Source organism: Anopheles gambiae, chromosome X (assembly GCF_943734735.2).
Source record: "Anopheles gambiae chromosome X, idAnoGambNW_F1_1, whole genome shotgun sequence".
Taxonomy (NCBI): Eukaryota; Metazoa; Arthropoda; class Insecta; order Diptera; family Culicidae; genus Anopheles; species Anopheles gambiae.
Window position 1 is genome coordinate 25,709,265 of NC_064600.1, and position 13,026 is coordinate 25,722,290.

General features: G+C 39.7%; 1 protein-coding gene and 1 long non-coding RNA gene across 7 annotated transcripts; one reads left to right on the forward strand and one right to left on the reverse strand.

The window, feature by feature from the left end:
• The first annotated feature begins 5 nt into the window (after window positions 1-5).
• LOC133395040 (uncharacterized) lies at window positions 6-8,183 on the forward strand. 6 transcript variants are annotated; one of them, XM_061663289.1, is made up of 6 exons: window positions 6-2,078; window positions 2,163-2,339; window positions 2,420-2,684; window positions 5,126-5,561; window positions 5,630-5,943; window positions 6,025-8,183. In XM_061663289.1, exons 3-6 carry the CDS (start codon window positions 2,537-2,539, stop codon window positions 7,086-7,088), a joined length of 1,962 nt encoding a protein of 653 aa, XP_061519273.1. In that variant the 5' UTR covers window positions 6-2,078; window positions 2,163-2,339; window positions 2,420-2,536; the 3' UTR covers window positions 7,089-8,183. The 6 variants fall into 6 exon arrangements, with proteins under 6 accessions (XP_061519273.1, XP_061519266.1, XP_061519279.1 ...); XM_061663282.1 differs by having other exon boundaries at window positions 2,163-2,297; window positions 2,363-2,684; XM_061663295.1 differs by having other exon boundaries at window positions 2,163-2,297.
• A 367-nt stretch (window positions 8,184-8,550) lies between these two features.
• Window positions 8,551-9,649, reverse strand: LOC133395058 (uncharacterized). The gene is made up of 5 exons (XR_009767159.1): window positions 9,556-9,649; window positions 9,358-9,481; window positions 9,209-9,298; window positions 9,036-9,155; window positions 8,551-8,690 (listed from the first exon to the last, which is right to left on the reverse strand). It is a non-coding gene; the product is annotated as an uncharacterized LOC133395058 (long non-coding RNA).
• Window positions 9,650-13,026: the final 3,377 nt, after the last annotated feature.

Genomic DNA, 13,026 nt, shown 5'->3' on the forward strand with positions numbered 1-13,026 from the left:
CTCACGCGCTCACGCTGGGTCACTCACGATGCTTGAAATAAAATGTTAACAAGCATCGATTTCAAGCATGTATGTCGCGCGACATTTTGCCAAGCGCCCTCATGGCAGAAATCGCCTGTACACTCTGCCTCTCGCTACCCCCGCTCTACACTTGCGAGCAATCATGCGACACTCTCGCACACTTCCATACGTCTCCACCCCTGAACGCTCCCATCGTTGAGGTGTTAAGCAAAAATCGGCTCTGAGCTTGAGAGACACACTTGCACTCCACCAACCCCCCATGACCGATTGCTCCCGTCATTGCGATGATGGGTTATTGTTACATCTGTGTGTGAGATCCTCGCTCTCACTCCGCCATGCCTTACCAACCTACTTCATGCCGCAATGCTTCCACATTTGCGGTGTTGGTAAAATTTTCAATCTGATGAGAGAGCGAAAGAAACTATGGGCGAATCATAGTTCTATTTGTCAAAACAGAAATAAAACAGATAAGCATAATTTAATGATATTTAATACAACACACAATAATTTACAATTAGTTTAAGAGTAATAATGATTCTTTAAATGTGTGTTGTGTTTTAAATCTTTTTTTCCTGGCAATTGAAAGTTGTACACAAAACTATTCTAAAAATTTGGACAAGTATTGAAGCTGTCCCATAGTGATAAAAGTTGTTTTCTTCATCTGCGGTTCGCCTCCCTCGTTTGACAGATATCAGTGTTGACAAAAATTGGCTTGGTTTGGTTCGGTGAAATTCTGGAGTGATTTATGCTGTTTAACTAATATTATTTCAATAAAGTACAGTTTAATTTGCTTGTGCTTACCGAGCATATAAGTGCAGTTAACAAATATTTAGTGTGCGGGGTGTGCGCAAGCGTAAAGGCGTTAAATTGATTTAAATTAGCAGGTAAGTTGTGTAAAGTGTGATGATTGCTGGTGTTTTTTTTTCTTTTTGAGTTTATAAACTGTATATTGTTATAGGATCCAGATATCCAGTTCGTAACGGCTCGAAGCAACGGGCAATTGTGGATCAGAAAGGAGGAAAGAAAGGGTGAGAGGGGAGAATAGTGAGCGAAAGCACTCACAGCCGGTGAGTGCGTAGCTTAAATGGATAGCGGTAGCTTAAACGATCAAGCCTCTCGTGAACGGGCACTCAGCGTGGCTTAAACTTTTGAATGCCAATAAGCTTTGTTTAAGCTACGAGTTTAAGCCTACATGTCGCGCGATTTCTGTCAGAAGGGCGGGTTCGCGAAGGGGTGCAACCCGCTTGGCAAAATGTCGCGCGACATGCATGCTTGAAAACCCCCAGGACAATCGCATGGCAATCGGATTGAACGCGCAACATTTTCCATACAATCCGCAGTGTTGCGTTTTCTTCGCGCCAACTTTGCCTGTATTTTCAATGAGCCAAGCGATTTTACCCCCTCCTACACGCGTTGTATCCTACAGCACGCTTGACGCGGCAACGTTCACCACATACACACACACATCTCCACACTCAGCGTACGACATCTTCCCTGTTGCTGTTCTGGACTCAGACAAAATTTGTGTTTCTACACTTATTGTTCAAAAAAGTAGTAGCTCTTAGGATCTGACTTTACAAACAAATATCAAAATATTATGTTCTGCTAATGATATTGCACTAGATTTAATTTCACTACATGAAGTTTTTACATATCTTTCGTAAAAAATTGTCAGAGTATGAAAACGTCGTTACAATTTGTCATGAATAATTTAAATTTTAAGATTTTCGCGCATAAAATTATGACGCGCGCTGTGCATGTGCCTGCTGAATTCTTATATCTGTCTCGCTTCTACACATGTGTGCATTACCGCTGTCATCCAGTTGAAAACTTTGTTGTGATTCGTATTAGTGTTGATATTTTTGTTATCTAAGGAACCTTTGATTTGCGATTTAGATCATCAAATAGTATAGATTTATCATTTCATGAGCAACATAATACCGCCAGTACCTCAGTGTTGTGATCTAACGAGTATTTAATAATTGAAATAAACTATATTTACGTTATTGTGTTATACTTGCTGTTTGAGCAATACGCTTGCTGTAAATTTGAATTCGGTAAGTAACAGGCTTAATTTGGAATGGTTAATGTGTTTATAATGTAAAACGATAAAGTTACTGGGTGTGTTCATGTTTTTTTAGGTAAACAAGTGACTTCAAGATATTCTATTGTCCATGCCCAATCCCACCCAACTTGCCCCACCAGGGATTTGCGAGTCTACGCCAGGGAACTGCGTTCAGTCCGAGAGTCCAGCAGTGTTCCAAAATACCAAATAGGTACACGCGGAAATATTCGTGACTGAATATGGAATGTAACTTGTCCGTGTTTCCATGGCTGCTAGGATCCCACGTCCGGAATTATGTGTTGTGCTCACTTGAGTTGACTGCTTTTTCCATAGTTGGCGGCATCTGATATCTGTATGTCGCTGCTCTTCGTTGCTGCTTCGCTCCACGATGGATGTGGATACGGGTGTCCTTGCTTGCTGAGTAGATTGGTATGAGTTCCACAAACTGCAATGCGTTCATACCAATTTCCCACGCCAATTGCTGACTTACGCTGTACCAGTCTGAGCAATCTGCAGCACTCCAGAAGCACTCCTGGCAGTCCCCGTACCGCACAGGTGGTGCGTAGCATAACGCCGAATCGGTGGCTGCTGCCAGCAGGTGAGAACGATTCATGTGAACGACACGATCACTCTACTGACGGTGATAGAGACTACTTCCGGAGATAGCTTTAAACTTGAACAACAGAACCAAACCATAACCCTTACTTTGCACGATGGCATTTCAGCTGATGTTGAATTATTTTCAATGTTCTGGGGCTTTTTACGTTGCCATCTCAGCAGGCAGCTCTGTGCCAACCGTTACAGGCATCATATAATTGCTCGCCGTCGAGAGCTTTCTCCACCTTTGCCCTCACCTATTTTGATGAATTGGAAACATGAAACTGTTAGCACATGCTAACTTTAATGACATTCTCGATCACGCGGTTTTCATTAAAATGATGTTCCGCTGCCTCCTTTTACCCAGGTAATGGCGCACAGGGATTTCTGGTGCGCACGTTATAGCATGTGCGTTGAAGTATTTCATTACAAGCATCGGCAAGCACCTCAAATATCGTTCTCAGCTGTATCTCTCTCCCTCTTTCGGATATCAATGCTGCGAATTCCAATATGGAACGAGTCCAAGTTACAAAGGGTCGTTTTCCACCTGCTGCTAACGCATCGGTCGCGCTGTCGACTGTCATGTGAATTATGCCGTGATCGATACGACTGGGGCTGTTGCGCACGCACCTGATTTTCATCGAGCCCTTGCATCTCAAACTTTGTCATCCCGTGGTCGGACCTCGGGGATAGGAGCACAGGGCATTAGTGTGAAAAAGTACATGAAATTAAATTGTAACTATGTATACGAATTATGTAGTTGAATATTCGTTAACAGAGTTGTTTAAACTATGTATGTGAAAGAGAGTTCGAATGAATGCCCTGTACAGTTCATATTTATTTTTTAAATTATTATTCAGGCTGTTGAACATTAAAAGATACTTCCCTTTCTTTATGAGAAAGGACTTTCTTTAGTTTTACAAAATGTACAAATACGTTTGAGAAACTCCCTCGTGAGTTTTTAAAAGATATGTTTATTTTTCGGCAGCGAAACACAGACTAATTTGCTAGGTTTTATGTTTCGGCGCTGCTTGGTGTTCTTCGCCTACCGGTCACGTTACCAACCACATGCCGTGATCATGTTCATCCCGCCTGCATGGTGTCATCTGCATACCGGACGGTCCACTTGATCAATACGGCACCGCACATGGAGCTTACGTTCGTGATCTGCGCCGATTGTCGTAGGAACCCGCTTCCGGTATGGTTCCAGTTGGTACACGACACCGCGTGATGGCGAGCGCACCAAGCACTTTGTCTAGCACCTGTGTACATATCTGAACATTGTTTGATTTACTATAAAGGTAGGGTAATTGTACCAGTATTGGGCTGGCCAGAGCAGCAGTTTAACTAAAACTGTTCATAAACTTACAATTTCAATATTGTTTGATGAAAATGTTCTTATTTTGCTTTATAAACTACTGTTATACTACTGTACCCCCAGTATGTCAAGTTACAAATGCTTTTTTTATATATAAGCAAAACGTCCTCACACTATTACAGTCCTCAGGTGGTAAAACTAAAAAAAAAAAACTCGTCGTGAGTTCAAGCCTTCTATGGACCGGTCCCTTGTGTCAAGGATTGAATATCCGTCTGCATGGTACTAATAAGCCTAGAAGCCCGGTACAGCCCTGCCCTTAGGTCGTTACGCCAAATAACAGCAATTTCATAAATACATTATTATGGTTCAATACACCACGGGTTCTGTCGAACACCCGGAAAATGTAACGCTCTTAAAATGTAATTAGATTTTATGTTAAATACGTTGATGTTATGCATCGCATTTTTGCACACATTCGCGTATTTTGTTACCCTGTCGAAACCTGTCAAAACTAAAAACTTATACTGTTAACCTGGTAGATTTGTACAAAGTCTACCATTTCTTAAATATAAATAATACACATAAATATAACTCATAAACATACCTGCTAAACAAATAAAACTTATTCTTAACTTACAAAAAAGGCTTATTCATACCTGGAAAACTAAGAAAATTTTACAGGCATACGAAACCATAAAAACGCAGGTAACTTTTACAACAGCTAGAACACGCACCTGTGCATAAAAACCCCAGGCAATTAAATGGTTCGTATGTTGTGCAAAGGTAAATTTACATACCTTTCCATACTTCGGGTTGTATAAATTTTGCTCCAAATACAGCATGCCCCTCATTCGCAAATACGTTGTTGTTTGTGTGACATCTCTGTTCTAATTCGGAGCTCTGCCATTGTGTCTCGTGTATTTCTTGAAAAGTGTAAGCTCGATTAGTGATGGAAAATATTCCATATTCGCAACAACTTAAAAGAACCGGAAAACTTTATAAAGATGCTGATGCTAAGGCAAAAGTATCAAGATTGGATACCCAGTCTAGTGCAACGCATAGTGAAACGCAAATTGATCTGAGGAATCAGCCTTCAACATCCTCTGCATTACCTTTTACTGCAGCTGATATATTACCAAATCAAGCAAACATAGACGCAAGTATCAATTTAACAATCATAAGCGATTGTGATTCTGAAGGAGACAATGAAAACATCGACATTAACGAGGATGAGGATATTGAAAATTTGGACATCAACGAGCCTGATGAAAATGAAACCATTAACATCAACGAAGAGCAAGAGGATGACGAAACAGATGAAATCGAAATAGAAAATCTGGATCTTAAAGAATGCTTAAAAATCTGGTCATTGGTTTCCAATGTAGACCATAAATCGCTTCGGTTTCTGCTGAGAATTTTACGTACAAACTGTGATGCTTCTCTTCCTAAAGATCCTCGTACATTACTAAAAACTCCAAAGAAACCTGCAGGAATTACAAACATCACTGGAGGGCAGCTGTGGTACCAAGGAATAAAGACATGCCTCATGAAAAAGTTTCGGTAAGTTCAATACAAATGGAATCGCAATTTCAAATATTAATTTATTTTTGTCTTTTTTTCTTTAACAGCACCGCCAACCTTGATGACAATATTTCAACACTAAGCCTGAAAGTGTATATTGATGGATTACCACTTCATAGGAGCACCAATCTGGAGTTTTGGCCAATCTTGGCGAGCATCGACGAACTCCCAAACGAAGCGCCGTTGAAAGTGGGTATTTATTGTGGATTGAAGCATCCACAAAACATAGAGGAATATTTACGGCAACTTGTAGATGAGTTGAAAGAATTGACTACCAGTGGTATTGTTATACACAACCGTTTCATCAAAATCAACCTGCTTTACTTCATCGCTGATACTCCTGCTAGAGCTCTGCTAAAAGGTAAATATTCATTTACACTATTACTTCTCTACCAGCTAAAAGTAAAGCTAACAAGCTTCTTTCTTTTCCGTTTATTAACAGGAGTTGTGAATTTTAACGGATTGCAAGGATGCATTAAATGCACATGTCAAGGAACAAAGGAAAACAATAGAACTATTTTTAGAGGAGTTTCTGCCGAGCAACGAACTAACAAAGCATTTCGAGATGGCGATTATATGCCAGAGCATCAAAGAGAACTAACTCCTCTATTGGAGCTAGAATGTTTAGATATGATAAAACAATTTATTGTGGCTGATGAATTGCATCTAATTCACCATGGAGTATTCAAGAAACTAATTAAGAGATGGAGGGATGGAGAGCGTGGCTTTTTACCTAGATGGTCTGATCAACAATGTGAGACAATTTCATCAAAATTAGCCGACATTCAGCTTCCATCCGAAATTCATAGAAGGCTACGACATTTAAAGTATTTGGATAAATGGAAAGCGACCGAGTTCAGATCATTCCTTCACTACGGGAGCATAGTTGTTTTGCGTGATAATATATCAGACGAGCAATATTCCCATTTTATGTTGCTATTTTGTTCAATTACTCTACTATCATCAAAAGCGTACGAAGAGCATTGGCCAAAAGCAGGAAAAATGTTAAATCGTTTTGTAATGGACTACGAAACAAATTACGGACCAAACGGTTTAACCAGCAACGTACACAATCTTCAGCACGTTCTAGAAGATGTCAAAAACTACGGCCCACTTCCATTAATATCAACATATTCGTTTGAAAATGAACTACGTCTTTTGAAGCTGCTGTTAAGGAGTGGAGTGAACTGTTTACAACAAGTGATAAACCGTTTGGCAGAATTAGATCAACTTGACAACCGACATAAAAATACAGAGGAGAATATTAAATATCCATGCGTTAAACACCACTGCGATAAGAGGACAGCACATATACGTCAAGGATTAATGTTACAGCAAGGAGATAGAAACGGATGGTTTTTAACGAAGGATAATCATGTGGTTAGATTTGAATCAGCAGTTGAACGCGCATCAACAGTGGTTATAAAAGGAAAAAAAGCTTCTGACCAGCGAGGAATATTTTTACAAGCCTATAAGTTCCTTCCTTTTGAACATATCGAAGGGTAATATGAATGAGTTATCATCATTTTCAGATGAGTTTTTCCCTCAAAGTATAAAGTGTAAGTTAGTAGCTATAAAAACAATGTCAGAAGAGTATGTGTACATTCCATTGCTTCATACTTTAGAAACATAAATAAATAAACATATTCATAAAGAGCAATCCTGACAGTTCATTTATTTAATAATAGTTCACATTGCTTAGAATTTTAAATTCTTTTAATTTTAATTCATTTCATAAATTCAAACTTTGTTTCATTATATACTTAACATATGTTATCACATATACTTAACATATGTTAAGTATAAGATCATGTGTAAGCATATCGAACATAATTAACATAATATAATGTAATATATAAAGGAACATGCTTTGTTATTAATTCTTTTTTCTCTAGCATTACCTTATTTAGTGTTTAGGCTTAAAATTATGAGAAGTAGAAGCACGAGCTCCGGACAGATTAAGTCTAGAGCTGGCATGTCGTAATTTCTGTCCTATATAATCAAAAACAAATCTTTCCGCCGGTTTCACAAATTTTGTCTCCGCAATTTCCAAGAATAATTTTTTTATATTAGTGTAGGACGAGAAAGGAATCTTTTGCTCTGTTTTACTGCGTCCGGACCAAGTCATTTTAGCTAAAAATTGTCGGGAAAATAGTAAGTCCAATGCTTGGTGTATTTGGTATTTAGAGTTCCCTAACTTTAATGAACTTCGCAGTTCCGTTAAAATTTTTTGTTTAAAAGTACCGTTTGATTCTCCTAGCTGGCTTTCAAAATCCTCTAATTGTTTTTGGTCCTGTATTGCTTCGAAATCAAATTCATTAACTGGCTCACTATGTCCTGATTTTTCGTGTAATACATCTATTATGTAATCTAATTTGGTATTTAAAATGTCCAATTTGCGCTCTAATGTTGAATTTGTTTTTTTGCTTTTCTGATTGGCTGATGTAGTTGCAGTCGTAGTTGAGGTTGTTGTAGGTATTGCCTTACTATTGTCATTTGGTGCGGGTGTCGATATCGGTATGGATAGGGTTTCATCGAATGAATGGTTGTAAAGATAATCTGTAACAAAGCAAATTAATAAACTTATTCAAGTACATTTAATTTTATTATCATCTCACTCACCATCTAATGAATTGCATCTAGAACGTGGCAAATACTGAAGATGTGACCCTGTCATGGAGACTGCAAATAGATTAATATTTAAAAATGGGATATTTTCAAGATTGTTAAGGCACTTCATACCATTTGATGTGGAAACATTTGTTGTTGGATCTTGTTGGTATTGTCAATTGTGTTCTACCAATTGTTCTTCAAATTGTGTTTCTACCAATACTGTTTGAAATTTTTCATGGCTATTTTTTTGGAGATCTTGTTGTTGTTGTGCCTCTTTCTGTTGTTGTTGTCGTTTCTCTTTCTGTTGTTGTTGTTGTTTCTCTTTCTGTTGTTGTTGTTGCTCATTTTCTTGCTGAGGTTCTAGTTGATTTTGTTTGTGTGTTGAACAAACTGGAGTTTCTTGTTCTTGTTTAGGGTTCATTGATGATCGCCAGGGACACTTCGTTAAGTATGACATTATTGCTTGCACGTCGGCGGTTGGGGGAGCTAATAAAACTGGAAATTTGTTTGATATTACTGTGTTAAAATTTTGATGGTGAGTTACGAACATGTTTGCAATGATTATATGCTAGTGGTGAGTCATACGTTTCATTTCACAATACTTGGATGTGATCCAAACGGAATCGATTCCAACCCGTGAAGTACAGCGAGTGCGCTTATTTTGAGTTGGAATCAAATCTGACCCGTGGATGTATCGAGTTGGTGTCGACCCTAATCATTGTTGTCGGGTTACAATCATGTTCGTCATAGTTTGTTCTATATACGGTGCCGATAACAACTATTCGTTGCATTTTGGTCCTCCGCCAACAATTTCCTCAGATTTATTTCCTTGTTCCTTACCATTTTCATTAGTGGGTGCCTTTTTTTTGTTTTCCGTTTTGGGATATGACGATGACGAGGTGCTTGCTGCTTGGATCGTATCCTTCGTTGTGCTTTTATCGGAAACAACTTCTTCTTTCACTGAAAATGCTACACATTAATTAATGAAATCACTCCTACAAATATTGTCTTACCAATGGTTTCCGTTTTTGTCTTTGACGGTTTGATGACGGTTTTAAAATCTGCAATTGGTCGGCTTGACTTCGGTTGGACTATATTGCACGCTGAAAATAATTGCATACATTTAACAATCGCACATGTAAACAATGCAATGCAATCTTACCTTTTTTTTTAGTTCCAGGTTCTTCATTTTCCTTCTCCAAAATATTGCGGGATCTTTTTCCAGATGCAGGAATCTTCTTACCTCTACCGTACTGCGCCACGTTGTTTTGGTTCATTTTCGGAATCTATATCCAACGCAAAAACATATCAGCCAAATTGTTGAGAACAAACAAAACAAAGCGGACATTGTTACACTTACCGTATCTAATATATTTCTGTTATTTGAATGATTTAGAAACACATCAACTACTAGATCCACTTCAACACTTTGTTTGCATTACAAACTGACAGCTCGCGTACGTTCCGTGTACGGGTCGGGGGTTGTGGTTGTGTGAGTGAGCGAATTTTCGTTCTCATCGCAACCACTGCATGAATTCACAAATACAGACGCATGCACGGTGAAGAGACATCGCATGATACATATCACACGTTGCTGCAACACGACTATGTCGCGTCATTCAAACTATCCGTTAAGCCTGAAAAGTGCTTCTATCGGATCGTCTAATCGGGCGCCATTTAATCAATCCGTTAGCGAAAAGTCGCATGGATTTTGGTACCGGGGAACATGATGCATGATGTAAACGCAGGCGTAACTGCAGTTTGTTCTGTTACATGATCTACGGGTAAGTGCATGCATAAGAAGAAGAATATTTCAAATGATGTTTGTGTTTTAACAATCGTATGCTTTTAATGTTTGTTTATTCTTCTATTATTTGCCATCGCTCCTAGCTATTTAATTACGAAAGCACCTTATAACCGATCAAAGAAGGTGAATCGGGCTTACAGAGTCGCCGTTTAAATTCAAATATCTTCGTGATCGGTAAGTTTTAAATAGTCCTAGTTTTGTTCACCATTCTAATGCTCGATTTATCTTTCATTCCTCAAGCAAACGCATCAAACAGCAAGTGTTTTTCCTTCCAACAGCACGCACCATCGGTGGTGCAGCAGCTAACGTTTTATTCGCCTAGCGCACACCATCAAGAATTGATATTTTGCCAAACAGTACTGTGAATAAAAAACTGCACACTTACTGTCCGAATTTCCTGGAATTTTTTGGTCGGCCTACGCTCGCGGGAATGGTGGGTTCGTTGAGGAGAAGGAAAGAAAGGGTGGGAGCGAGGATTAACCAAAAACGCGGCATTGAGAATGAGGGGAGGTGCGCTCAGCGCTCACGCTGGGACACTCACGATGCTTGAAATAAAATGTTAACAAGCATCGATTTCAAGCATGCATGTCGCGCGACATTTTGCCAAGCGGGTTGCGACTTGGCTGTGTCGCATCAACGATTCGCATGTTTCATTTAGCTCATCCCTTTCCATCGTTGGAGAGAAACTCCCCCAGCCCAACCGGCATTATCGCGCGATTTTTATGTGTATCTATCATTTTTCTCTTTCTAACATTCAGAAAAATTTTCATTCTGTCTTGCTCTTCTGGGTGTTGGTCACTCTTTGCTCGCAACTTGGCTGTGTCACATCAACCATCCTCATGTTTCATATGGCTCTTCTCTTTCCATCGTTCGAGAGAAACTCTTGTGTCTCGCTTTTCTGGGACTTGTCCAATTTCGCTTGCTACACCAAGCGTTCACGCAAGCGATCTTCTCTCGTCCGCTCTTTGTATCATTGTACAGGTACTCCCCGATATACGCTATTAATGCGGACCGGAGGCATTAGCGTATCTCGAATATTAGCAAATGTCGAGTTTTCAGTCAAATTATAGCTAATTTTCATATAATTTTGCATGAAGTGGTAGGTTTTAGCCGCTAAATTAGTTATTTGATATGATTTCAACTGAATATTACAATTGTACACATTTTGAAATGGTTTTTAATATTCGACCAAAAGGGAATTTATTTTGAATTTGATATTCGATGTGTCAAATTAGTACAATTTGCTCAAAAAACTTTAAAATTTAGAAAAAAAGCTTATAGCGAAATCGCGTATATCGTGTATGGCGTATATCGGGGAATACCTGTATAGCCACCAGAGGAAGGCGCTGCTTCGCGTTCATATGAAAAAGTGGTAGTGTAAAATCAAGTTTGTAAGAAGAAGGACGCGTCGATGCGTGCTCGTTTTTTCTCTCGTGAAACCAGTACGGAAAAAAAACTATTTGGTAAGTACAGCTTTTAATAAAGGATTATATCAATCTGTATCAAATTGAATGGTATTAATAATTGGTGATATCAAATCAATTTCGTTTTCTATAGCAAATCGTAACACACGCACAAACGGAAGTGAGCACGGACCACGATAGAAATAATCAATTGGTTGGTAAGTATTATGCTTCGCGTTAAATGGAACAGCGGTTTTCAAAATAGATAATATTTCCCTCTTTCACCAGCAGTGCCAAAAACAAAAGGACAGGAGAGGTAGGAACGACCATTCAACGCGTTAGCGCCGGACGAAGGAGAAGCGGCAGGAAGGCAGGAACGATCCTTCAACGTGCTAGCGCCTGGTAGAGGAGAGGCGGCAGGAAGGTAGGGACGATTATCCAGCACGCTAGCGCAGCATCTGGGAACAGCGAGGGGGAGGCAAGCAGGAAGAATTTTTAACGCGTGCACACCATTCGACGAAGCCAACGCTGGATGAAAGGAAGAACGAGGAGAGAAGGCAGGCAAGACGGGTACGTGTGTGTCCCGCAACGGGTTTTCGGCAGTGTGAAATGTGAGTATTGAAAAGTGTATGTGTGAGTAGAGGTAAAGAGGTAAAATAAAGAGCGAATGTGTGGAATGGGAAAATGAAAGAGAGTCTGTGTTTGTTTTGGGAAAAAGGAGAGAATGAAAGAAATTGAACAATAATGTAGCATACAGAAACCACATGTATGATACACGCTGTCGCACCGTTGCAGAGACGTGCTCTTTAGTGCTGCTAATGAGCACGATTTGAGAACGTTTTGAGCCCGTTTTTTCTCATACAAAATTTTAAAATGTCGCGCGATAATGTTGGTTGGGAGGACAATCCCACGGCAATCGGATTGAACGCGCAACATTTTCCATACAATCCGCAGTGTTGCGTTTGCTTCGCGCCAACTTTGCCTGTATTTTCAATGAGCCGATGTTACCCCCTCCTACACGCATTCCCAAGTAGCAGAGCCGAAGTTTTTCAGAGATTTTTCTGTGTGCCAAAGCGAGATGCCCTGTCTTCTCTCTCTAGATTTTGGACAGCAAACCGCCGCGCGTGTAAAGGTGTGTGCGTGTGACGAAAAATTATGGATGAAAAACGCGAGGAGTGGGGTCTGAAGTCTTTCGTTGGTCACACACACATGCATCTACCAGCGGATTGCGCTTCACCGTGTCTACCCATCTTTCTCTATCTACCATGATTTTTTCTGCTATCGCACTCATCCGGGTGTTAGGCATCCTTAGTCTGTCCAGAACTTTCGTTGTGGAAGGATGTGCGGGAGTGATGTGCGATTTCTTGTGTCCCCTACTTTCCTTGTTTACGTTTTGCGCAGTGTTGCTTCTTATGCCATTGTGGAATGATTTATCCTAGCTAACTTGTTGAGGTAAGTTTCTTGATCTCATATGTGCTTCAATGTACTAATTCAACTAATACTTATCGTCTTCAAAGTTACAGATGCATGCGCCATTCATCAATGCCTACCTGTTGGCATCATCAATAATCTTCAAAGTGGGTGATGGAAAGAAATTGTTTTCCAGTTTTAAAATATTAAG